This window comes from Lagenorhynchus albirostris, chromosome 9 (genome assembly GCF_949774975.1).
Source record: "Lagenorhynchus albirostris chromosome 9, mLagAlb1.1, whole genome shotgun sequence".
Classification (NCBI taxonomy): domain Eukaryota; kingdom Metazoa; phylum Chordata; class Mammalia; order Artiodactyla; family Delphinidae; genus Lagenorhynchus; species Lagenorhynchus albirostris.
Window position 1 is genome coordinate 7,358,291 of NC_083103.1, and position 27,726 is coordinate 7,386,016.

Genomic DNA, 27,726 nt, shown 5'->3' on the forward strand with positions numbered 1-27,726 from the left:
GCACGCCCAGAATCTGCCCCCATCCTTTCTCATCAAATGCTTCTTCCTCCAGGAAGCCTCCTATGACCCTCCAAGATAAAAATGACCCCCTCAGCCTCCTAATCACACCCATGTGCCTTTCACCAGCATCTATCATTTTCCTTCTTTTGTGACTGTGGCTTTTTATCTTTCCATCTCCCTCAATGGCAGCAACTAGTCAAGCCCTCCATGAGTACTTTTAAACAGCTCATTCATTGGGAGGCAGTAAAGCATGATGATGAAAGAGCTTGAGCTCCAGGGTCAGATAGGATTCGGTTCATGTCCCAGCTCCACTACTTCCTGGCTCAACTTCTTCAAGCCTCAGATTTCTTATCTGAAAAATGGGAACTGAAAAATGTACCCACCCACAATCTACCCTATGTATATGTGTGTATGTGTATACATATCTATATATACATGTAAATATAATATATATTATATATATAATAGAAAAGCATATGTTCACCAAAAGACATGAACAGAATTTTTATATCAGGAATATGGATAAGGGTAGAAAACTGGAAACAACCCAAATGCCCCATCACGAGTATAACGAATAGGGACTTCCCTGGTGGCGCAGTGGTTAAGAATCCGCCTGCCAATGCAGGGGACGTGAGTTCGAGCCCTTGTCCAGGAAGATCCCACATGCTGTGGAGCAACTAAGCCCGTGAGCCACAACTACTGAGCCTGCGCTCTAGAGCCCGCAAGCCACAACTACTGAGCCCACGTGCCACAACTACTGAAGACCGTGCGCCTAGAGCCCGTGCTCCACAATGAGGGAAGCCACTGCAATGAGAAGCCCACGCACCGCAACGAAGAGTAGTCCCCGCTCGCCGCAACTAGAGAAAGCCCGCGCACAGCAACGAAGACCCAACTCAGCCAAAAATAAAAAAATAAATAAAAAGTTTAAAAGTAGAAAATAGCTAATCTATGCTGTTAAAAGTCAGGTTTATGGTTACAGTTGGAGGATAGAACCTCGAAGGGGACAGGAGGGGCCTCTGGGGTGCTGATAATGTTCTGTTTCTTGAGCTTTGTGGTGGTTACATGAATATATTCACTGTACGAAAATTCACTGAGCTGTATGTTTATGATATGTGCTCTTTCCTGTTATGTCTTATATACTTCAATAGAAAGAGGGTGGATGTAAGGAGCACATCACAGTCCCTGACATATAGCAAGTGAGTAATAAATATAAGCTACCGCAAAGGAATGAATGAAAGAACCCATGCCTTGGCCCCAAGTGAAGCCATTAACAATCAGAACCATGGACAGGTCAGAATCTGCATTCAAGGATGGCTGGAGGAAAAGGAAGAGATCTCTGGTCTGATACAGGGGACTCGAGGCAGGAGAGAATCTAAGACATTTCCTCTGAGATTAGCAGTTCAGTTCCTTCTGAAGGGCACACCTATCATGCAGAAAGGAGAATATTCCTAGGGGACCATGGGTATCCGTGTGTGTGTTCATGCAGAATTTCATTCCATTTTAAAAAGTCTGCAGCCCCTTGTTTTTCTAAGCCAGTGAATGCTGAAATCTCCCTAGAGAGGCCAATCCTGGATCCAGGACATCCCCATCTTGCTCAGGTTCTTGCAGGCTTTGCTCACAATCTTGGGCTTGTGTTTATCTAGTTAGTGGGGAGAGGGAAGGACTCCAGGCAGGGTAAAAATAACCTATGACGGAAGATTTCTCAGTCATGCGCAGGCTCCAGGAAGGAAGGCATATTTTGTGTCAATTTAATGAGCTGCTTCATCTGGTAGTGATTTCCCTGTTACTGGGAGCATCCACACAGAGGCTTCACAAAAACCTGCCAGGATACTGCAAGGAGGACTCCTACAACATGAAGAACTTACCCAGGTGAATGCTGAGGGCACGCCAAGACTAAAATTCTATTATTTAATTCAACACAAAATTTCCTTGAATGCATGAACTGCTTCTCTCTGCACTGCTCCTCTCACAAGTATGTTTCCTTTTCCCTAAGACTTAAAATATTTCATGCTCAGTAGGAAATTTGAAAAGCCAGGGGGAAATTATCTATACCATTGAATACTACTCAGCAATAAAAAGGAGTGAATTACAGAGACACATACCAACTTGGATGGATCTCAAGGGCATTATGCTGAGTGGAAAAAGACAATTTCAAAAGGCCACCTACCGTAAGATTCCACTATGTAACATTCTCAAAATGACAAAATTATGGAGAACAGATTAGTGGTGGCAAAACTAATCCCATCACCATAACACCCCAGACTGCGAGCCACGTGGCACAGAGCAGTCCTCTTGGGTTCTCTTACCCTCCTGTTCTCCACCGAGGCACCCCTTCCTAATGAAGTCTCTTGCTTTGTCAGCACGTGTGTCTCCTCGGAAAATTCATTTCTGAGTGTTAGACAAGAGCCCACTCTCAGGCCCTGGAAGAGGTCCACCTTCCTGCAACGAAATGGCTTAATAATTCACAACACCGTCAGAATTTGATCAGCAGGAAGTGGATGGGAATGTGCTGGGCTTTGGAATCACAAAGACCCATACCCATCTGAGTGTTCCAGTTCTTTTATATATTTATTTATTTATTTATTTTTGGCTGCATTGGGTCTTAGTTGCTGCGCGCGGGCTTTCTCTAGCTGTGGCAAGCGGGGGTGCTCTTTGTCGCGGTGTGTGGCCTTCTCATTGCGGTGGCTTCTCTTGTTGCGGAGCACAGGCTCTAGGCGCGCGGGCTTCAGTAGTTGTGGCTCGGAGGGCTCTAGAGCGCAGGCTCAGTAGTTGTGGCTTGTGGGCTTAGTTGCTCTGCAGCATGTGGGATCTTCCCGGACCAGGGCTGGAACCCGTGTCCCCTGCATTGGCAGGCAGATTCTTAACCACTGCGCCACCAGGGAAGCCCAGTGTTGTAGTTCTTGAATGTCCACAAGTCGCTCCCGTTTTGGAGCCTCTTTAGAACTGAGATATTAATACTGCTGTACAGCACCGGGGTGAGGACTAAAGGAGAGCGTGTACGAAAAGTGCTACCACGACGCTCCACACACAGTAGGGGCTCCGCGGTCTACAGCACCGGACCTTCCCCCGCCAGGCGCGCAGTAGGCGCGAAAAGACCAATGGGCGGACAAGCCCGGGAACCACAGAAAGGCGCTGAACTTCTGTGCTCCAGCGGGTGGGGCGCGTGGGGCCCGGGGGCCGCCCCGGGTCTTGGCCTCGCGCGACCCCTGGACGCTATCGAAGCGCCGCGCACGCGCAGACCGCGGCCAGGCCTCGGAGCGTGCGCCCACCAGGTGACCCTGGAGCGCAGCTGCGCGTGCGCCAAGGGCCTGGCCGGAGTGCGGCTCTAACTGAGGCGCGGGCAAGCGGCCGGGCGAGTCGTCGAGTCAGCCAGCCAGGCTTCGTGAGAGGTCGGCGCCTGCCTTTTTCAGAGAGCAGTTATTAGTGGGTACCCCGGCCGAGGCCACTTTGATGAGGCACGAAGAACCCTTATGAGAAAGAGCCTGGCCGAGCCTGGGAGGTCCTCGGGTGTGAGGTAACGGTCGGCACCGGCCCGGTGCTCTGGTGGGGTTGGCGCCTTACTCTGAGGGAGATTTCAGAGCCCAGCCCCACTCCACAGCCGCCCCCTGAGGCAGCCTTCGCAGCTCCGGGCCCTTTTGGAAGCCCAGTGCACACGACGCCTGGGCTGTGCCCAGCGCAGGGCCTCGTGGTCGGGGCGGCAGGCCTGGCGCACAGGTCGCGGGCGGTGGAGGTGCGAGGGGGAGCCGGGCGGGCAGGGAGGGAAGCCGGGCGGGCGCCGCGAGCTGTGTCCACATCCCCTTCCACGGGCGAGTGAGCAGCGCCGAGGCGAAGATCCCTGTCCGGGGGCTGTTCCTGCCGCCACACCACACCCAGCACGAACGCTGCCTCTGGCAGAGATCAGTCTTCTTAGGCCCCCAGCTCCGCTCGCCGCACCCCTTTGAAAAAAGAAAGAAAAAAAAAAAACCACCCACAAAAGTGATCATTCTGTCCATAACCGTCCTCTAACCCAGGCTTAGCAGTTGCCCTGAAAACAAGTCTTCCATCGCAACGTGTCTTGTCACATCATGTCTTCATGATTTGAATGAGTTTCTGGCTTTCAGACGCCTGACTGCATCTGCGTCAGGGCACTCAGATCTCTGTTCAGCTGCTCAGGTCCTTGAATGTTGGCATCTGGGAAAGGTGTATTCGGCCGTACATCCTGGACTTTTCTGAACTTTAGTTCCTTCATCTGCAGGTAGTAAATCTACCACAATAGCCAGCAGTCTACCTAGAATCTCTCTTTGGATATCTCGTGGGCACCTTAAAATTGAGCATGTCCAAAAATGGCTTCCACATCTTCCCCTCAAAAACGTACTTTCTGGGCTTCCCTGGTGGCGCAGTGGTTGAGAGTCCGCCTGCCGATGCAGGGGACGCGGGTTCGTGCCCCGATCTAGGAAGATCCCACATGCCGCGGAGCGGCTAGGCCCGTGAGCCATGGCCGCTGAGCCTGCGCGTCCGGAGCCTGTGCTCCGCTATGGGAGAGGCCACAACAGTGAGAGGCCCGCGTACCACAAAAAAAAAAAAAAAAAAAAAAAACAACTTACTTTCTAAGGCTCCTTTTTTTGGGAAGTGGCACTTCTACTTTTTCAATTTGTTCAAGCAACTCACCATTATCCTTATCTGTCCTTCTGCCTTACGCCATGAAGTCACCAAATCATGACTAGACATCTTCCAAACCAGTCCACTTCTCTTCATCTCCACTCATCACTATAGACCATGCTGTTATCAGCCTCTGCCTGGAACCACAGGAGTCTCCTGGCTGATCCTCTTGCATTTATTCTGGTTCTGGGTTATTTCCCACATTACAGTCAGAGAGATTGTTTTGGTTTTTGTCTTGTTTGTTTGTTTAAACTCACAGACATGTGGTCATGTCATCTCTTTATTATGCAGTCCTGTTTCTCTTAGGATAGACTTCGCAGTCCATAACCTGGCCTATAAGGAAGGCCCTCATCCCTTCTCTTATCTGTATTGTCTCCCTGGATGATCTCATCCATTCCAATAACTTCAAATACTATCTAAACACTGATGACTCATTTATATTTCTATCCTGATTTCCATTCCTTGCGTAGTAGGAGACCACCCCCTGGAAACATCCATTAGGATGTCTAACAGGCCTCTCACACTTAACCAAAACAGAACAGAAAGAGAATGGCAAATCTTTTTCTCCAGAATCCTTCTCCATCTCAGTAAAGTGTGTGTACCATTACCTTCTAATAGCAGAGGCCAAAATCAAGAGCCATCCTTGATTCCCACATCTAGTCCATCAGTCTAAAATGTACCCCAAATCTAACTAGTCACTAACTACTAAGACCTCAAAGTCCAAATCAGAAGCATCTTTCTGCTGGACTACTACAAATCGTCCTAACTAGTCTCCCTGCTTCTACTCTTGTACTCTTAACTACAGTTCATCTTCTTCTTGGCAGTCAGAGTGCTATTTCTAAAGCATAAATCAAATAATTTCACTTCTTTTTATAAAACCCTTAGCATAAAATCTGAACTCTTTACAATGACCTACAGGCCTTATATGATCTAGGTCCTTCCTATCTCTCAGACTTCATTTCTTTCTACTCTGTCTTCATTCTCTGTGATCCAGTCACACTGACCTTTCTGTCCATTAAACCGGTAGTGGTCTGTGGCCTGTTAGGAACCGGGCCGCACAGTAGGAGGTGAGCAGCAGGCCTGTGAGCGAAGCTTCATCTGTATTTACAGCCACTCCGGATCGCTCACGTTACCGCCTGAGCTCCACCTCCTGTCAGCATTATGGTGAGTTATATAATTATTTCATTATATATTACAATGTAATAATAATAGAAATAAAGTGCACAATAAATTTAATGTGCTTGAATCACCCTGAAACCATTCTCCCCCACCCCCGTCCGTGGAAAAATTGTCTTCCACGAAACCGGTCCCTGGTGCCAAAAAGGTTTGAGACCGCTGCGTTAAACTACCATCATCACAGGACGTCTGTGCTTGCTGTTTTTTCCTGCTTGGAATGCTTTTCCCCTTGACTTTGTTGTTTCACTTTCCACTGAGGCCTTAATTCAGTTGTGAACTCTTCTGAAAGGCCTTCGCTGGCCACACTAGCTAAAGCAGCCTCCCAGTCACTCTCTACTACAAAACCCTGTTTTACTTTCTTCATAATACTTACAGTACTTCAAATTACATTTATTTATTTATATGTTTATTATTGCTCCCGAAACCTCCTGAAATCTAAGCTCGTAAAGACAAGGAAACGTGTCTTTCTTGTTACCCACTCTTCTCAGTACTCAGAACAATGCCTGATGCATAGTAGGCTCTCAAATGTGTGCTGACTCACTGCTTATCTTTGTAGCCTTAGTTCGTAGCACTGTCCTTGCCGACTGTGTTCTGAAGTACTTCTCTCTCTTGAAATTACCACACTCTCTTTCAGCTGAGGACTCTTGTATCTGCTATTTCCTGTACCCACATCAGACCCCACACCCACTCTCCATTTGTGTCTCCCCAACTCATACTCATCCTTCAGATATGAGTCACTTACTTAGAGTTCCCTGACCTCCATTCTAAGTTAGGATTCTCTGTCATGTTCCTATATCATCCTATCCTTTTTTTTTTTTTTTTTTGCCGTACGCGGGCCTCTCACTGTTGTGGCCTCTCCCGTTGCGGAGCACAGGCTCCGGACGCACAGGCTCAGCGGCCATGGCTCACGGGCCCAGCCGCTCCGCGGCATGTGGGATCTTCCCGGACCGGGGCAAGAACCCACGTCCCCTGCATCGGCAGGCGGACTCTCAACCACTGCGCCACCAGGGAAGCCCCATCCTATCCTTTTTTGTAGCAGTCATCACACTTAAAATTATTTGTAAGCTCTTTGTAGGCAGTGACCAAGTTCTTATTCTTCTGCACTTTATCTCCAGCACTTAAGTTTCTGGAACATAGGAGGCATGCAGATATTTGTGAACTGAATGAATGAATACTGAGTGAACATAAGATTGAGAGGATCAAATCAGGTAAAAATTAGGAGAGCAGTTAGCATGGAGTGTAAGTTAGCTGAATCTGCCCTGCCTACTTCAATAGATGTTTTTGAATCTTGTGAGATAGGGATAGGAAAGCACTGTATAAACTGAGAGTGCTTTTATAAATATAAGATTTTTTTTCATCAGATCCCTATGGTCTGATGGTCTTTCAAAGTACAAAGCTTTATGTTTCTTAACAATAATGCCTGGTTCTGTTACTTTAGAGCTATGCTTAGGTGGTAAAATGTAAAGAATTGAGGCTAATATTGAGTCTAGGCTAACTCATAAGGTAACTATATTCTTGACACCCTTAATTCAGCCGGACTATCTTGCTTTAGCAATATGTCTGAGTTTTAGTCTTGCCCTTGATGTGTGACCTTGGTCAGATTAGATGATATCCTCAAGTCACGTTTAATCTTTTTGTAAACCTAGTGAATACAATTCTTATCTCCCCAGTATCTCACCAGAGTTAGATTAAAGTCAGTAAAAGTGTTGCAGGTTTCCTGTGTGAAATTTGCTCTCTTTATATAAAAAGTAATATAGTTTTTTATTAACTCAATTTCTTCAGAATCTGCCATTGTTTCATGCCAAGAAGAAAGCTATATTTTAGAAGCTTTCTTTTCACACTTTCCTATATCTGTCTTCTGTCACTAAGACCCTTGAGATATGTACATCAAGGACTCAGAGTTTATAGCTCAAAATTGTAAAAGATGTTCCTTTCTCTCTAGCTAAGGATATTCTCTCCACCATTTGCCCTTCTGAAACTACTAATGCTTTTTCATCATTTTTAGTCTTCTTTCTTACATTTACTGCTTCAGGGCAATCACCCAGTGGTGTAACCAAAAAATAAAATGTCCCTCATTGCCTGCAATTTTACATCCAAATGCTTTTAGGGTTCCTGGGATTAGTAGGATTTTTAGAGTGCTGCAGTGAATTCAGTGTGATGTGAATGCTAATAGGTTGATCATCATGTAACAAGCCACAGCTAATGGGCAGGTGGTGAGATGAGATACCATTCTGTTGCTTTTCTAGAATAAGGAGTACAGTCCTGGACCTATTGACCAAAGATAGCTTTGCTATTAACTTTTAGGATGGTTAAAATGGAAGTGGAAGAGCCATTTAGGTGTAAAGAGTAACTTAAGAGGTTGACTTAATCTCCTTTCTGGCCTATTGAGTTGTTCACTAAGGCCTTTTGATTTCATTTCAGGGCATCTTCCTACCCCTCTGTTAGAAGATTTAGTTATTCCTCCCCTCCCAAACAAAACAAAACAAAATCTGACACAGTTCCAATTGCAAATATATTTCTGAATAAATACCAGTGGTGTTTTAAAGATTGTGTCCTACCAGAAAGAGTAGGTAGAAATCTAATGAGAAAGAGAATGATATCAATAAGCATGGGAGTATCTTGGGTAGTCTTAGATCAGCCTCTTCTTGTCCTGTATCTTAACACTTGGATTTGTTTTGCTTTTAAAAACGCTATTCTTGGGACTTCCCTGGTGGTGCAGTGGTTAAGAATCTGCCTGCCAATGCAGGGGATACGGGTTCGAGCCCTGGTCTGAGAAGATCCCACATGCTGTGGAACAACTAAGCCAGTGCGCCACAACTACCGAGCCTATGCTCTAGAGCCCGCGAGCCACAACAACTGAAACCACGCACCATAACTACTGAAGCCTGCACGCGTAGAGTCCGTGCTCTGCAACAAGAGAAGCCACTGCATGAGAAGCCCGCGCACTGCAACAAAGAGTAGCCCCCGCTTGCCACAACTAAAGAAAGCCTGCGCGCAGCAACGAAGACGCAATGTAGCCAAAAATAATTTTAAAAAAAGTAATAGAAAATAGTAGCTGCTTATCAATGTGAGAAAATATTGACACATTAAAAAAAGTGCTATTCTTGTGGGATAAGGAGGGTGGGAGGGAGACGCAAGAGGGAGAGGATATGGGGATATACGTATGCATATAGCTGATTCACTTTTTTATACAGCAGAAGCTAACACAACACTGTAAAGCAGTTATACTCCAATAAAGATGTTTAAAAAAAAGGCTATTTTTTAAAAATTTTATTTTATTTTTATTTATTTATTTTTGGTTGCATTGGGTCTTCGTTGCTGCGCGTGGTCTTTCTCTAGTTGTGGCGAGCGGGGGCTACTTTTTGTTGTGCATGGGTTTCTCATTGCAGTGGCTTCTCTTGTTGCGGAGCCTGGGCTCTAGGCCCACGGGCTTCAGTAGTCATGGCACATGGGCTCAGTAGTTGTGGCTTGCGGGCTCTAGAGCGCAGGCTCAGTAGTTGTGGTGCATGGGCTTAGTTGCTCCGCGGCATGTGGGATCTTCCAGGAGCAGGGCTTGAACCCATGTCCCCTGCATTGGCAGGCGGATTCTTAACCACCGCACCACCAGGGAAGTCTAAAAAGGCTATTCATTATTGAGTAACCTATGCATGGAGCACTACAATAAGCAATTATACATGCATTATTTCATTAATCATCCTAGTCACCCTACAAGTGAGGAAACTGAGAAGAGTTCCTTTTGAAAATAGAGCTTGAAGACAAACATGTGACTGTAACCCCTACACCCCAAGATATAACCCTAAGAAGCTTTAATCAGGAAATCTTCCATTTTGGCTTGATGGCTTTGTACCCAAATTGAGTTTGCCTTGAGTCATCCAGAGTTATGAGAGTGACCAGGGTTACAGTTTAATAAAATGACCAGTCGATGTGTTATAATGGAAAATGTATGGGCCAAAGGAGTCAACAATCTCAGGGGTGCTAATCCTGGTTCCATACTGAGTTATGTGACCTGTAGGAGTCATTTCCTTCTTTGATGAATTCACTTCCTTTTCGTCCCCTCTAAAATGAAAGACATTTCCAGCCATAGGCAAGCGTGAATCTCATTAGGAATATAGATTTTCAGAGAGTCTGGATCTACTTCAGCAAAGGCAGACAGACCGACAGACCTCTGAAACTAGCCAGGGACTTTTGAAGGTAGAAGGAGGAGCTGAGCGTCTGTCCTCAAACTCAGTTCTAAAACTTGGGTGTTGGATTCATAGCATCAGTGGGATTTCCCTGTTTTTTTGCCCACGCTCATTAGTGGTCAGAGAGCCTGACATGTTAGATTTGCTCAGTAAATGTATTTTTATTAAATGCTTATGAAAGCTCTTTTATTCTTTAACACTGTGGAGGGTTTTCCCATCAAATATCACCAGATATATTTAGTGACAGTACTTCTGTATGATCTTCTCCTTCAGCTTCAGTAGTCAATATCATTATCCTCATCTCACATTCAGCCTTGCTTCAGGTTCTGTGCATTGACCCAGATGTTTCTTTCCGTGAGACAAATTACTAAAACCTTGAAAAATCTGTCCTTTTCTAACATCAGTGCCTATGTTTCATTTAAATCTATTACTGGGGATTTTCAAGGAAAGATTCTTAATTGAGATTTGTCAGATTTTGTACTGCTATTAAAGCTAATCAGTTTTCTTCTCTTGAATTTGCTTTTTTAGTAAAGCATTAAGAAACACTTCAAACCTATCAAAATGGCTAATGTTAATACAATAATCCAGAGTTTACGAAGTGCTTTTTACAGCTTTATCTCATTTAATCCTCACGACAATTCCAGGGGTAGGTGTAATCCCTATTTATAGATGTAGAAACTGAGAAATGAAAAGGCTAAGTGACTTGATCAGGGTCTAATGACTGATAAGACACAGAGCTAAGACTCAAGCCTTGGTCCTCCAATTCCAAATCCTGTGTCTTTCCCACTATACCGTATTGCCTATAACTTCTCTTCTTTTGTCTTAAAGGCATCATGTTTTATGATCACCTAAAATTGGTTGAGAGCCCTTCATCTGCAAGATCTCATCAACTTAATGATAGTCCCTGGGACAGTGTCACCATGACTGCAGTACTCGTGTTGGAAATAACCTTGTGAAATCTTTGAACCACTACTACTATGTGGTTGTTTGGGACTATGCTGTCTAATCTTTATTTTCAAATAGGGTAATTAGTGTGTAGTGTTTGTTTCTGAAGCAGGCAGCCAGCAATTAACAGGAACAGGCCCCAGCTAGAAGAGGGTTGTTTTTACTTCTTTCAGCCATCCAGCTGTGGCACAGCACATGAAGTTTCCTCTCTGGATCGTCATTTCCAGCAAATGTTCTTCATTTCCTTTGCTCTGATGCCCCCAGTCCTCAGTCTGTGGGGAAAGGTGACTGCATTTTTGAAGAACCCTCTGAATAATTAAGGGCTCAATTTTTGTGACAGCACCCTAAGTTTTACCAAATGGACTCCCCGCTTACTTAGTAAAGTCATCTAGGACCAAAAACACCATCAAATCTGGCGTAGGTTCCTGCCATGCCTAGGACATGGGGAATCTGCAAGTTTTTCTCAGGATATGAACAGTATTTCCTCTCTGGTAACTTTGCAGTTGGCACCAACTATTTCTTTTCACTTTTGACTGTAGTTCTAGTCTAAATAGTCTCGGGCTCTGGCTCCAGCCTCCTGTGATTCTAATCCCAAGCAGCCAAGATCAGACACTGGGATATCTCTTTACTGGCAGCCCCAGACTTAAGCTTTGGAAATTGTGGGAAATTTCATTCTTTGGGCACATAGATCTTCTGATTCTACTATACTAGAGTTCTCCCTTCTGAGTAGACATGGAATCAAGGTAATATGAAGGAAAGAATAATGAAAATAGTCCTTTATGTGTGTATAATATTGTAGTACTTACAAAATGATTTTATATTCATTATCTCATTTTTTTCTTCCTAATAACCCCAGGAAAAGTGATTAAGACCATCGAGTCTGGATTTACACTGCCTCAGTTTGAATCCCAATTCCAACATTCATAGCCATGGGAAACTTGATCTCTCAGTGCCTCAATTTCCTAATCTATCAAATTTAGACTACTTATTTCATAGGCTTTTTGTGAGGATTAAGTGAGATATATTTATAAGGCACTTAGAATAGGGTATTACAAAAAGTAGTTGTTGTTGTTAGTTGTTGTATAAATAAGTTGTTATTATTGTATAAATATCAACAAGAAAACCAAGGCCCAGAGAAACTAGGTAGGGACAATGGAGCTGAAATTAAAACACAAATTATTCTTACTTTATGCCTGTTCTATCTACCCCATCTCAGCTGCCTCTGAAGTCAATACCTTGCATTGTATGTAGGTAGATTTGATCCTAGGAACTCTGGACATTTTACTCTCATTGTTTATTATTTAAACTTCCATATGAAGAGACAGAAAGTACAGGGTTTATTATCTATACAAATAAAAAGAGGCTTAGAAAAGTCCTAGTGACTTAGAAAATCACAGTGTGCTTGATTCTTACTTCTGAGTGCATATCAAATGCTCTCTTGGAGTAGAAGAGACATGCTGTACTTCTTTTTCCATTTCTTCCTCTCCTGAGTTTCCAGCAGAGAGGACCTTAAGTGAGCAGAGATTCTGGAATAGGAAAAGTAAAACTAGTAAGTGCTAGGAGAAGAGTGGGCACTCTTATGGCACTCTCATAAGTGGTGAGGAAGAAGAGTAGTCGAGAGGTAGGGAAGATAAGGCATTCCTTGGCAACACTGGAAAACATTAGTGTACATCCTTATTTACTGCATTGGCTGTAGCAGGGAGCTGTGCTAATTCCTAAACTTCATCTAAAATTAATAGCAGAGGTGTTCCCAATTGTGCCTCTTATTGGTGCATCCTGTTTCATTATTTGATTTGAGCCCTCTTCACCTTGACATAGGTTCCAGGGAAAGTGGGGGCAAGGGACAAGAACAGATTCAAGAGATATTTGGGAGATAGATTTAATCCTAACAAAAACCTTGTTAGTCATCAGATGTTAGTATCATTAGTCTCATGGAAGAGAAGTAATTTGCACAAGGTCATAAGGTAAACAGCAAAACTTCAACTCAGGTCTTTTGACTTCAAGTATAGAGATTGTCCCAGAATATCATGTATCCTCCCCATGCAGGTGGGGAAATGGTCCAGGTAATTAATATCAGAACTGAGCCTGGGACATAGGCAGTGTCACTGAGAATTGGACATTATACTGATGAAAAGATGCTACAGATTAGGCAGGCTCTCTTTCCTGTACATAAGGAACCATATTTAGCTTTTTAATAATTCTCTAATATTTCTATTTTCTTTAGGTTATTGTTTGGAAGCAATGAGTTTAAAACCTTTCACCTACCCATTTCCGGAGACGAGGTTTCTTCATGCAGGATCCAATGTGTATAAATTCAAAATTAGATATGGCAACAACATCAGGTAATTTTAAAACCAGGAGGGTAGTCTTTGCAAACACAGGTTAGTACCTTCCCACAGGTCATTCCTTCTCTGCCTTCACCCAGTCCAGGAGACTGGCTGAAGCAGCACCTTGTAGGACTCTTTCCCAGGTATTTTGTGTTCTATATATTTATTATTCATATAAGTTTTTAAATTAGCAATGGCATACCTTTGGGGCAGTGGTTCTCAAATTTTTTTTATCTCAGGACCCCTTTACACTCTTAAAATTGAGGATCCCAAAGAGTTTTTGATTAAGAGGGTTATACCTGTCAATATTCATCATATAAAATTAAAACAGAAAAACTAAAATAATTACTTATTAATTTAAAAATAATATAACATTTTATTAAAATAACTATATTTTTGAAAAATTAATGAGAAGATTGACATTGTTTATATTCCCAGGACTTACCCTAGGAATGCAAGGATAGTTCAACATACAAAAATCAATCAACATAATACACCACATTATTAGAAAAAAAGAAAAAAAAAACACATAATCATCTCAATTGACGCAGAAAAGGCATTTGACCAAATCCAGCACCCTTTCGTGATAAAAATACTCAAACTAGGAATAGAAGGGAACTTCCCCAACATAAAGGCCATATATGAAAAACCCACAGCTAACATCATGCTCAGTGGTGAAAAACTTAAACTTTTTCCTTAAGATCGGGAACAAGATAAGGGTGCTCACTTTCATCACTTCTACTCAACATAGTACTGGAGTTCTACCCAGAGCAATTAGTCAAGAAAAAGAAATAAAATGCATCCAAATTGGAAAGGAAGAAGTGAAACTTCTCTGTTTGCAGATGACATGGTCTTTTTTTTTTTCTTCTTTTTTGGCTGTGCTACGTGGCTTTGCGGGATCTTAGTTCCCTGACTAGAGATTGAACCCACGCCCTCAGCAGTGAAAGCACAGAGTCCTAACCACTGGACCGCCAGGGAATTCCCGACATGATCTTATGTGGAAAAACCTAAAGAATCCACACAAACTAACAGAAAGTTGTTAGACCTTATCAATGAATTCAGCAAAGTTACAGGATACTAAATCAACATCAGCTGACTTATATACACTAGCAACGAACACTCTGCAAAGAAAATTACGGAAACAATTTTGTTTACAATAATATCAAAAAGAAAAAATACTTAGCAATAAATTTAACCGATGAGGTGCAAGACTTGCACACTGAAAACTACAAAAAAAAATATTTCTGAGTGAAATTAAAGGAGACCTAAATAGAAATGTATCTGTGGGAATTCCCTGAGTGGATAGGACTCAGCACTTTCCTGCCAGGGCCGGGTCTAATCCCTGGTCAGGGAACTAAGATCCCACAAGCTGCGCAGCGAGGCCACTTGATTTTGTAACCTGAAGTGTTTCGTTGGTCATTTGGAAAATATTGGTTCACTGGCTTATGCAGATTGTTCAAATGTCAACACATTTCATTATATAATATCAAAAAATCATATTTGCTAATATCACTACCAAACTTGTCAGAAAAATGTCTGAGTATTTGGAAGCTGTCAACCCCACAGTGGTGGATAGAAGTTTTCCAAAATTCAAAATTTTGCTTGAAATCCCAAAATTTATCCTTGACAACAAATACTGTCAGTTGTTTTCCTTAAATTGATAAGCTCACTGTTCATTTTTGAGAAAATGTCTGTCACATTCCCAAGTCTGAATAACAATCATAGTTTATCTGTCAGCTGATCACTCAAGTAAAATATGAAAAAGCAAGTGGTTCAGTTTGCAACTTAAACCGTTGTACAGGTGCTTTTTCTCAAGACAACCATCATCTTCTGGTATGCAGCAGAAATGCTTTATGCATGCTTCCTGTTTATCACATTATATTAAAAAGACATGTATTCAAGGCTTGAGATGTATAAAATTATTAATTTTTCACTGCTTCCTCTAGGATATTAAATGAAACTGGATTTTTTTTCCTGTGTGGTGGTAAAGATGACTACAACTGCTAGTACAGTTTAGTGCAACTGGCTAGATTTGTGCCAAGGCACCAGCAGTTTTGCCCACCATTGATTGTGCACTACAGATTATAAATGTTAACATAGTGAAAAAGGCAAATAACATCTTAATATTGTTATGAAACTAGTTTTGCCCTTGGAGACTCCTTGAAAGGGTCTTGAGGACCCCTAGAGGTCCACAGACTGCACTTGTACAACGGGTCTAACAAATTATTAACTTTCACAGTGGAAATTTCAGGTCTTGGCGGGTTAATGGAGAAGATATTTTGGTACAGCCTTGTACCAATTCTCAGACCACACCACCTAGGTGATCACTTCTTCCCTTGAGCACTGGGTCAGCACACACAATTGTTATTTAGTTATGTTTCCTTAGCTCAATGGAAGTTTCATTTTTGCTCTACTAGAGTCTGTTGTCTCCAGAGCTTTCCTTCTTGGCTTACTTATCTCTTGTCTGTTTACCTTCTAGAGGGGAAGAGGTAGAAAACAAGGAAGTCATCGTCCAGGAGCTAGAGGTAGGGAAAGAAGCAGACAACGTCTGGGAATGTTATTCTTTGAACTGAGGATGAGTCCATATTCAGATTTTAGTTATTTCCTGCAAACTGAGTCACAACCTCCACTTGATTACTTGGCTTCTCCCTGCCACATTTCCTCTGCAAATAAACTTTACTGTTTTTTCAGGGAAATTAAAGCCTATACTCTTTCTCAATTCTCCTAGTTGAAATGTCAGCACCTTTGAGGCTGAGTTATTTTGTTTCCACTAGAGTTCCCAGCCATGGGGAGCTCTCTTCTGTGGCAGCTGGCACAGAGAAAGCTTCCGGAGGACTGCAGCCTTCCAGGGCTCTGGGAAACCTCACCATCCCAACCACTGCCCGGTACTTGACGTTCAGGAAACTCAACTGTAAATACACAGACAAGGCTGCTGTGTCTTCATTTTAATTGGAAACATTTGCAATTGCCTTATTCCCACTTCATTTTCATTCCTTTGCTACCCAGCTCCTCTAGCTTTAGATTCTCCCACAAGAAGACAGAGAAGGTGGGCAAATTCGCAGATTGGTGAAAGCATTGGAAAAGAAATTAGAGTTCTGGGGGATGGCCCTGGATTCCAGTCCTGACTGAACCACTAATTAGCTGTGTGAGCCTTGGCAAATCATTTATCTCTCTGGGTCTTAATCGCCTCATTCATAAAATGAGAGTTTTAAACTAGCGTATTCTCTTCTAACTTCACAACTGAGTGATCTATGACTGTTGTGATTTATGAAGACATATGTTGCCACATTTCAAGGAATTTGAATGTGAAAACTCTGTGAAACCAAAGTCTTAAAGGTACCTGTGGCTCTTCAGCTGTGTGTTTTAAGATACATTAGGATCTTTGAGGACTTCAGAGGCATCAGTATAAATAACAATTATTTTAATATAGGACCATGACAGTTTTCTGCTTATTTTAATTATGAGTAGAGCAGAATTTACTTCATTTTGCTTCACTTAATATGGGCAGAGAAAAGCTCAAGGCAGTATAGTAGAGTGGAGAGAGCTTAGACTTCAGGGCCAGTGAAACCTGGATTTGAACTCTAGTTCTGCCTTCACAGTGTGACTCTGGGCAATCTGTCTGCCTTCTCTGAGTCTGTTTCCTTACCTGTCAGTGATATTGATAAATAATATCAGTTTTCAAGGTTGTGGTGAGGATTAGAAATAGATGTATGCAATGCCTGCCACACAGTAGTTCAACCAAGAGTAGCTAGAGAGCACTTATATCCATTTATAATCATATTTAAAGTTTTTGAAATGCTTTTTATATGTTCTTTTTCTTACTCTCATTAGTTCTGAGGCAGATGTTATCATCCTTTTTCACTCATTTTGAAAACATTTATTGACAGGCAGTTTAGTCTAATGGTCAGGAGTGTAAGCTCTGGAGACCCACTGCCTGGATTCATATCTTAACTCCATCATTACTACCTGTGTAGCCTTCCATGGAGTCATGAGCCTTCCATAAGTCTTTGTCTTAGTTTCCTCATGGGTAAAATGGGGATAATAGAAGTGTTTATCTTATAGGGTTTTATGAGTGTTAAATTCATTAATGTGTATAAAAACAAAAATATTTGCCATAATGATTACTCAATAAATACTAGCTATTAAAATTATAAGCTAGATACTATGCTAATAGAGATCATACAAAGATGAACATGACACAGTTTCCATTTTCTGTGAGCCCAAATATGAGGAAAATGAGGCTTAGAGAGATGAAATGACAAAACTGAGACTGAGGGCTTCCCTGGTGGCACAGTGGTTGAGAGTCCGCCTGCCAATGCAGGGGACACATGTTCGTGCCCTGGTCCGGGAGGATCCCACATGCCGCGGAGCAGCTGGGCCCATGAGCCGTGGCTGCTGAGCCTGCGCATCCAGAGGCTGTGCTCCGCAACGTGAGAGGCCACAACAGTGAGAGGCCCGCGTACCGCACAAAAAAAAAAAACTGAGACTGAAATTCAGATTTTTTTTCCCATAGAAATTTAGTAGTCTTTTCATGATACCAATTGTTTTAACTAGTGTATACTAATAAGCATAGGTTAATTAGAGACTAATCAATTCAGATTTAAAGAGAGTAGAAGAAAAGATTTGATTTAAGCAAAAGCAAAATTAAGTATATGTAAATAAATACCAGTATTATTCACTAATCCAGTATATGTTTGTTGAGGACCTGTTATGCTTCATCCACTAATGGTAGACACCATAGAAGGGATGCTAAGATAAATCAGGTGTATATTCTACTTCAAGAAGATTTCTCAGTAAGGAAAATAAAAATATGTACATGGAGGGAATTCCCTGGCAGTCCAGTGGCTAGGACTCAGCCCTTTCACTGCCGGGGCCAGGGTTCACTCCCTAATCAGGGAACTAAGGTCCTGCAAGCCATGGGGCATGACAGAAAAAAAAAAAAAAAAGTACATGGAATATAGTAAAAGCCCAAGGCTAACTACTGTGAAATTTGAGACTAATAGTTAATAAAACTCAGGAAATCAGGGAAAACTTTCTGGAGGAGGTGGCTTTTGAACTGTATCATAAAAGGATAGGTCGAATTTGGTCATATACTGATGGGTTGAAAGGGTATTTCAGGCAAGAGCATAGAAATAGAGAAGCAGAAGGCATATTCAGGGAACAGCAAGTAGTTCAACTTTAAAAGCGTATAGAGTATGTGAAGAGCAGTGATAAGGATAAATTGATAGATTGGCTGAGATTAGATTAAAGTCATTTCAAATTTTTTTTTTCAGGATTCTATTCGTGTGGTCTTGGGAAACCTGGATAATCTGCAGCCGTTTGCTACAGAACACTTCATTGTATTTCCCTGTATCCTTTACTGGGTGGAAATGATCTACAATTCACACTGTATATTCAAATGGAAGCAACAAACCCATAGGCAGTTTGGAGGGTAGGTCAGGGAAACCAGAGGGAGTCCTTTCCCTAAAATAGTACTCAGGGATTCGTACTGGCTTCTTTCCTTACTCCTTAGCACATTTCCCAGATAAAAGCAAATGGGAGAGAGTGTCCCACCTGAAATTCAAACAAGGAGAGATTGTCTTGGTCCCTTATCCATTTGTTTTCACTCTGTACGTGGAGATGAAATGGCTTCATGAAAACCTGTCAACTGGTAAGTAGAATGATAGAAGTGTAGGTGGTGGAGAAGAAAAAAGGGAAGGTTGAACATCCATGGGTTAGCAGTGCAAGCTGAATATGGTGGAAGAGTCAGCCAGATTGGGCGCCAGCACTGACAGTGCAGACGTCAGGAGCATGTGTCCCAACTAGACTGCCTGCTTCAAATCTTGGTGGCTTTGCCACTTAATAGCTCTGTGACCTTACATAAATTACTCATTCTATGCCACCTTTGTGAAATGGTGAAAAATAATAATAGTACCTATCTCACTGAGTTGTTAAAAAGATTAAATGTATAAATACTGGAAGATGGAAAGTACAGTGTGACTTAGAATAATCACTCAATGAAAGATACTTATTATATAAATAATTCCTCCATTTTAGAGTATTTAATGACTTTCACCTTAGTAGTATCTTAAAGATATCTCCCAATTTTTAATCTCTGGGGGCCACCGTTATTTTTACAAATAGAGGGATAAGGAGACACCTGCCACTTTGATTTGAAAAAAGGTACAAAGGCCTTACCTCAAAAGATCTCCTCAATTCATTTGTCACTGCTGCTGAAAGTTCCACTTTTTTTCTTTCATAATAGGGATCATCCCCTTTTAAGTGACATATAGTTAGAATATAGTACGAATCAAACTATTTTTAGCTTGTAGATGGCAGTAGTTCTAAAATAAGGGAGGAAAAAGTTTGAGGACACAGTATTTGTAGGAAAAGTGGTACCGGGCGGTAGGGAAAAGGGTACGCACCAAAGTTTTGTCTAGGACCAGTTCTAAAATGTCAATGATAGTCAGAAAGTCTTGATCCGTTATGACATTCAAATTTTCTGTTGCAGGAAGACCAATAAACAGCAGTCCTCCTGGGTTGGTAAGTTTGCCTTTTCTGTAAGAAATGAAAATGGCCTTATTGCCTTCTGTTGTCCCAAAAGTCCTGCTCTTGTCTCGTCTTTTATGCCCCTTGGTCGTTGCCCAAGTCCAATCAGAATTGTATACGTGAGACATTCTTTTTCCCCTTGGCTAGATTTTTGAGACTATGTCTATCCTTACTTGCAAAACTGGTGCTAAAAGTTGCCTTTGGCAATTTAAAGATGGGGAGTTCTCTTCACTGTGCCCTCATGTGAGCAACTCTGGAAAAGGAAGAGTCACAGGAAATGTGGTTCCTCTCTATAGGTCCCGGCAGAGAGGAAAGCAGCAGGAGCCATGATGAGGAAACGAAAACACGCAGAAGTGCCCAGCTCCCCAGCCAGGCCAGGGCTGGACAGGTCAGTGGTTTTGAGAGAGGGGCTAAATCCTGTATCCTAGTTAGGCTTTGCCAGCTGTTGCTGCTGGTTGATCTTGTCCTTGGGCGTGTCACTCTGTGTCTCAGGGCTTCATTCATACCTGCCTATTCTAGTGGGTGGACTAAGAGAAGGAAGCAAGTTGATGTTTGCAGTGTAATTAGAACACGGTCCCTTCCTCAGCAAAGTAGAATTCTTTTGTTCATCAAGATGAAGACTGAGGGAATTTCCTAGCAGTCCAGTGATTAAGACTGCACTTCCACTGCAGGGGGCACGGGTTCGATCCCTGGTTGGGGAACTAAGATCCCACAAGCCGCGTGGCACTGCCAGAAAAAAAAGATGAAGACTGAGAGGAAATGTAAACATATCTGTACAATTGAATCCAACAAATATTCAGTGAGTACTTACTATGGTCGTACTATAGGAAAACACAGAAGGCACAAGATATGAAGTCCCAAAATATTATCCAAGGACATAGAGAAACCCTCTTTAGAGGGTTTCTCAAAAGAGTGAGAGTGAATAAAATATAATCTTATTTTACCCAGTTAGCAGTAAGCTTTTGGAGCTCTACCTTAAGAGGTAGTACAGGCTGCAACATAAATGTCTGCAACAGGATATGCATCAATTACTGGGTGAGGTGCTGCGAATTAGGGGGGGTGTTGAGCACAACCCTTAACATGTTGAAGTTGCTGTTGTAGAGGCTTATTTTCTTCTTTTGATTCTCTGTCAGGGACAGAATGAGTCAGTAAGACAATTCAGTTGTTCATGTTAGCACCCAGAGAGAGATGCTGGAATAATCCAAGGTGTGGTTTGCTCCCAGCCCAAAGTGCTTTCAGCCCAGGTTCACAGAAAGCAGCTGTTCTTTTCCTGGTACTGTGTGGGCCCCAAGACATACAGGAGCAGTGAGGGTAGACCATGAAGGAGCTGACCCCTACATCCTCCAAATGCACACATCGGTGAAGAGTTAGGAAATTCCTTTCCCAGCCAGGTGGGATGTGAGGGTACTTGGAGGTATGAAGCTTTGGTCAGCTCCATTTGACTGAATTATCCATGGAGATGAGGCCTCACATCTTCCCTTTCTCTGTGTTTTGATGCACAACCAAGTATTTCAAAATCTGATACCTGCTGTCAATCACATTTTCCCTTTCTCAACCCCTAGATCCCAAAATGTCTCAAATTGTGATTCTACTGTGAATTAAAGCAGCACCCAAAGAGAGTTTGGCCACACGATTTATTCTGCAGGCCAGGAGTGGCATAAAAATAGCCAACCTGCTGAAATATTCATTTGGGCCACATTTGCTTGAATGTGGTGATGTTGCTGCTGCCAGTAACACTTCCTGGGCTTTTTTCTCCCACCTCAGGCCCAAGAAGGGGACTTCCAGCCAAGGGCTCAGCAAAAAGAAGGCCCCTATGGAAACCAGGAGGGTAAGCACCAAAATGGAGACTTCGAGACTCGTAGCTATTTCTGCTCAATTACAAGTCAGGATTCCTGTTACCAGCACATCTTGATCCTTAGTACAGGCTGAATTCACTGGACTCATTCTCACCTTTCACCATCTGCAGAACAACTTTCAACCATTCCACCCTTACCACAACCTGTCCTAAATGTAGCTGCATAATACATACAGTGATAAATCCTTTTGTTAAAAGGTCTTCTCTTAGCTTAAAAAGCTGCTTTCTTATACTCTGCAGTTGAAAAAGAAAATAGATCTGTTGAATTGAGGTAGGATCCAGTTTAGAATTTTTTTTAGAAAACTTTTTGCTCTCATCTGCACTAGACCCTGAGTCTGGGTACATCTAGTTTTTTTATTTTGTTTTGAAATTTTGAATTTTATTTTATTTATTTTTTATACAGCAGGTTCTTATTATCTATTTTATACATATTAGTGTATATATGCCAATCCCAATCTCCCAGTTCATCCCACCAACCCCCCACCACCACTTTCCCCCCTTGGTGTCCATACATTTGTTCTCTACATCTGTGTCTCTATTTCTGCCCAGCAAACCAGTTCATCTGTATGGGAACATCTAGTTTTTACAGATAAAATAGGTATATATCAGCACAGGATACTGGTAAGAGAAAACTTCATTTAGAGCAGTGATGGTCCGGCCCTAATAATATTTCATTTCATTTTGTGAGGTCTGCTCTCCATTTAGATATTCATACATCTGCTACTCCTCCATTTCAGGACTCCTTTTCCATAGTAGTCTCTAAAATAGTGCCCTTTTTCTTGAAGTAGCTGTTATTTGTGACTTTTCTTACTTCTCTGCCATCGCTCCAAAGCAGCTCTGACCTTAGGTATCCAAACATTCCCTCCCTCACCTTCCCAGGATCTATAACATGATCAGTTATCGAACAAACGTTTACATATGCATTCATTCCACAAACATTGAGTGACTCCTATGTGCCAAGTACTAAAGCTATCACACACATTCTCCCCGAAAAATACCAAAAGTGTAAAGCTGGGTAGACATTACTGATAAATGTGCTACGTACAGGAATAAAGGAAGCACAGGGTACAAAGGGACCACAAAGGAGAACCTCATTCAGACCAAGTGGTGTGAAAGAGAGTTCCCAGAGTAGCTCAGAGTAGCTCAGAGAACTAAGGCTAAGAGGAAAGAGTACAGTGCTTTTGGTGACTGGAAGCCAGTGTACCTGGCACTTAGAGTACAGTGTTGAGAACTGTCACTGGAGGGTTCAGCATGGGGTGGATCCTAAAAGGCTTTAAAGCCACCTTCAAGATCACAGGAATTCCCTAAAACATTTTAAAGTAGAAAAGTGAAGTGATTTTCATTTCTAAACAATTCTGTCTCCTGTTAGCAAGGCATTGTGTTAGGTGCTGGGATGCACCCAAACATATAAAACCTAGTTTTTTTCCAGGAGCTTAGCATTTAGTTGGAGTAGAGTGAACCCTTAAAGATGAAGACCTCTGCCTCTGTGGGCGGGGGCAGGGTACAGAGCCCTGTTGTGCCCATGGCCAGCTGGCCCATGGAGTGATTTAAAGCAGATGGTTTCCCTCTTCTATACCCTCCTCCTTTAGAGAGGGAAGAAGAAGAAATTAGAAAGTACAAGAAGAGTACACGAAACTCTGGAGAACAAAGACACTTTATACAACCAAGATAATTACTATTAAAGGAACATTTCCCTCACTCTCTACCCTTTGTACCGTCCTATTCTTAGTTTGACGCATCATCTCCCTTAAGAACCCACAGTTTCTTACTCAACATAATTACCTTTTCAACCTGATACTGGGTTTAGAAAAAACTCTGAGGAAAAAAAAAAGGAGCATGTTTATTGATTTTGACTCACAGCCCAAGCAGTCTCCATTGTAGACTCTGTTCCCAGAGAGCAGACTTCTCCTAAATTAAAGTGATCACAGGGACTCTTAGTGTAAGTCACTTGAGCTGGAAGAATTGAATTTACTCCTATGGTCCAATGCCTAGTATCTTCTCTTCCCTTTGGGGGAAGTTAAGGTGTAGAAACACAGTCAGTGTGGATGGTACACATCTGTACACATAGGGAGCCTGTGCAGGGAAAGCTTAGAAGAACACAACATATACCTGAATAAGGTCTCTGTTTCATAAGAGGTGTTTTGAGGAGAATGGGACGGAAGGACAGACTCATTCCCTTTGTCACTTTAGCTCCCAGATCTAGAGATCCAGACTCTAAAAAGATAAAAAAATGGGAGAGAGCAGATGAATGGACCAGAAGTGAAACAGACTGCCGTGCACGTAGCTTTTTCTTCAAGCCTCTGCTTGAACTGCACTTCTAAGCAGATCTGACCCTGAACATACAGCGGACAACCTTGCATCAGGTTTTCAGGGTATTATGTGTTGTTGGATGTCCTAGATGGTACCCTCAGTCTTAATTCAGGCTATAATGGTTTTCCTCTCTTAACAACATTTGCCTGAGGAAACCTCTATCAAGATTTCAGGAGAGCACAAAGGCTGCCTTATGAGGGAAACTTCCCCTGGTTCAGAGGTAGAGGCTATACCTCTGCCCAGGGCCTTCGCCCTTCTGGTCTCCACTACCAACCTTAGTAGATGATGCTTCCATTAGGGCCAATGCAGCGGTATTTAAACCCCAAACCATAGTTTCCATACCTCACCATAGTAAGTTTGTGAGAATCATTCCCTCAAGCTAGAAATCAGACCTGGGCCCTCTAAATTTCATCTCCGCCCTGTCTGGAAGAGATGAGAGATAGTCTCCTTCCTCCCGAGAGTTACCTTTCACTTTTATAGGAGGTATGATTTAGGTGGCTGCCTATGTGGTCTGGGATTTGAGGGGTTTGTGGAATAGCTTAACAGAAATGTCAGCTTATGCTTAGGATGGGGGATCTGTCCTAACTTTCCTGGGATTGCTGTGCCTCTGCCTCCTAGATACACCCTTGCTATAGAATTCTTCACCAGCGGGACTTCCCTGGCCGTCTAGTGGTTGAGAACCTGTGCTTCCACTTCAGCGGGCATGGGTTCAATCCCTTGTTGGGGAACTAAGATCCCGCATGCCGCGTGGCGTGGCAAAAGCAAAAAGAGAGAGAGAGAATTCTTCACCAGCAAAATGGCTCAAGGAACTCCCCAGCACTGCTGGGCTGTCAAGCCCTCAGGCTGTGCCTGGGTGAGGGAAGTGGCCAGCTGGCGGAGATTCTCAAAGGAAATATATCAACCATGTTTCTGGCTACCAGGGTGTCTCCTAGAATATTATAGGCTTGGAACCAGGTTGTAGGATGTCCCCTTCAAAGTACAAAGGAAGGTCTATAGAGCAGTAGACAGAAATAATAAGATTGCTTACGCCATAGTCACGTTTCTGCTGCCCTGGCTCTAGCCACGTTGATCATATTTACATGTTAATGGCAATGTGCCCTTGTACATCATGTCCCTTTCTGGAATGCCCTGCTCTCTCTGACCCCTTGATGCCATCCACCAAGGCCCCATTTAAATAACACTTTCCCTGTGAATTCTTCCTTGACTAACCACTACCCACTCTATTCATGTCCTCCTCAGTAACCACGGCACTCTATATAGACTGATGGAGTAGTCTTATCACACTGACTTACAATATTTAGTTTATACGTCAGTTTTACCACATAGATTATACTTTTCTCCAAGGTAAAGTAAAGGTCCTCCTGATTTCTGAAACCTCAATATTCTGTCCTTGGCAATAGTTGGCACTCAGAAACATGGAATGATAAGGTATACCCAGCTTGGTTTGTTCTTGGCTCTTAAATACTATGATTTTAGAGAGACAGTGTTTGGAAAGCTGATATGAGAAAAGGACAGTGTTATAGAAGGAAAAACAGAACCTGCCTGGGCAGTCAGAAGGCAGGCCCCAGCACTGATGTGATATCACCTTACCAGCAAATAGCATTCAGACCACCAAGCTGTAAAGGAGTAACGTTTAAGACTTTTCTTGGTCTTTTTATCAGAACAGAGAAAGAAAAACCCAGCAGGAATGGCAGGAGACCCCAGCACTTGATATCACTGATGTTCAGGACCAGGGTAGGTTCTGGGAAATTCATACGTATTCTCCTCTAATAATCATTCTGTCCTCTTTAGTCGTCTGATGAGCAGAGCAGCACAGAGCTCTGAGTCTGGACACGCTCAGTGGGTGATGTACCTCACTCCCGTGGAGGTGCTTGTTGGCTATCCTCCAGTCTGGGGGCAGGCTCCTGAGTCATAAAAGCCCCCGCAGTTCCCAGAAGGAGTGAAGGAGGCAACGTATGTCCTTCTTGTGCTTCTGATAGCGAAACTGATGCTCCCAGTTTCAGAACATTTCCATATTGTGTGATAAGTTTTACAGAAATGTTGGGAGGGATATGTTTCACGTTTCTATCCTGGAGAACAATCTCTGGGAAGCTGTCTCTCCTCCTCTTCCCTTTGGGGCACTAGTGTTAATATTGAAGGTGCAGGTGGATGCTTGGCAAGGGCTGGGAATGCATGTTGAGGTATCGCCCTTTCAACTTGCTGATCTTTCACTCAGCGTGAGGATTCGATATGGATACAGTTATCACAGATGCAGTCCTGTGAGCAAGTGAGTTCTTCAGTAAGTTGTCATTCCATGTGCAGACACACCAGCCATGGTAGGTGTCTAGGATTTGCGCAGTGTAAAAATCTCAGGGGCAGGGCTTCCCTGGTGGCGCAGTGGTTAAGAATCTGCCTGCCAATGCAGGGGACACGGGTTCAAGCCCTGGTCCAGGAAGATCCCACATGCCACGGAGCACCTAAGCCCGTGCGCCACAACTACTAAGCCTGTGCTCTAGGGCCCGCGAGCCACAACTACTGAAGCCCACGCACCTAGAGCCCGTGCTCCGCAACAAGAGAAGCCTGCACACCGCAACTGGAGAAAAGCCCACGCAGCAACGAAGACCCAACGCAGCCAAAAATAAATTAAATAAATAAATTTATTTTTTAAAAAAATCTCAGGGTCCTGACTTTGAAAATACTCCAAGGTCAGAATAGCACCTTACTGAGCTCAGATGAAATTGGGAAGGTCAGAACAAGCAATTCACCTGGCTTTGAATAATCCTGGTTTGAGGCTGCCCTGAGCTCAGGCTCTGTGTCCTGCCTTCTGCTCACATAAAAGTAGCCTGAGGACTGACACCTTTTCCCTGCCTGAGTGTTTTCCTTGCAGATTCTAAGTGGGGAGACAGCCGAGCAGGGAAGATTATCCCACCATTGCAGCAAAACGATCCACCTCCTCCTGAAGGACGCACGGAGCTGGGAACCAGTGGCTTCTTTGGGTTTCTAAGGTAGGATAGACCTCTCCTGCCATCGAACTGAGACCCAGGGCAGTCTAGCTCCAGAGCCTGCCCCACTGAGTCTCTCAGGGAAATTAGAATACAAAAGAAAGATTACCTGCATAATCTCTATTTTGTACGGGATAAATGATGGAAATGAAGTGAGCATTAGGGCCCTAACTGAATTTAACAGAGACTGTGTCTTGTTCATTTTTACACAATCTACCCCACCCCGATGTGCCCAGCATTGGACCTGATTCCACAAATACTGCTTGGACAGAAACTATTCTGATCGTGCTTGGGTTATTCAGATGATTTCGTTACCAAAATTTTTCCATTCTCCCCTCTGAATCTAGGCTGTCTTTAGAGTCCTTTTTGCAGAGTACAGTTAGCAAATCGCTTTCTCTATCTAGAGCTCAGCCATACCGTTGCAATTGTTCTTCTTTATTTCCACCTCCCGAGTATACTCTAACTTGGGTACCTTTTCAAATGCTGTTTCAGACTTGAATTTCCATTCAGTGGTCTCAGAGCAAAAATGCCCTAGCTAATAATGGAGCCCTAATGGGACCTGGGAGAAGGGACGTGGACCTCTAGAGTCTCACCCTGCTCTGCTCTTCTTCCTGCAGCTCTCTCTTCCCGTTTCGGTATTTCTTCAGGAGGAGCAGCCAGGGAGCCTCCTAAATGCAGCGGTGGGAAGAGCGTTTCTCTTGCAGCGACTCTTCCCGCGCCACTCCCTGCTTATGACGTTCCAGTCTTGGGGAATGAGAGCCCCAAACTCCCTGAGTCCTCTTGTG

At 43.1% G+C, this 27,726-nt stretch overlaps 1 protein-coding gene across 1 annotated transcript; it reads left to right on the forward strand.

Annotated features, from left to right (window-relative positions):
• Nucleotides 1-1,773: 1,773 nt before the first annotated feature.
• Nucleotides 1,774-27,653, forward strand: MAJIN (membrane anchored junction protein). Its single transcript, XM_060158731.1, has 11 exons — nucleotides 1,774-1,869; nucleotides 13,165-13,282; nucleotides 15,747-15,792; nucleotides 18,541-18,616; nucleotides 18,780-18,921; nucleotides 19,762-19,789; nucleotides 20,092-20,183; nucleotides 21,560-21,623; nucleotides 25,622-25,694; nucleotides 26,827-26,944; nucleotides 27,559-27,653. Exons 2-11 carry the CDS (start codon nucleotides 13,182-13,184, stop codon nucleotides 27,611-27,613), a joined length of 795 nt encoding a protein of 264 aa, XP_060014714.1. The 5' UTR covers nucleotides 1,774-1,869; nucleotides 13,165-13,181; the 3' UTR covers nucleotides 27,614-27,653.
• Nucleotides 27,654-27,726: the final 73 nt, after the last annotated feature.

Bases quoted from the DNA above. Each gene is read 5' to 3' on its own strand.
- MAJIN (XM_060158731.1), top strand. From the start codon at position 13,182: ATGAGTTTAAAACCTTTCACCTACCCATTTCCGGAGACGAGGTTTCTT. The intron at 18,922-19,761 runs GTAGAATGATAG...TGTTGCAGGAAG, and splicing joins GAAAACCTGTCAACTGGTAA to ACCAATAAACAGCAGTCCTC. The intron at 26,945-27,558 runs GTAGGATAGACC...TTCTTCCTGCAG, and splicing joins GGCTTCTTTGGGTTTCTAAG to CTCTCTCTTCCCGTTTCGGT.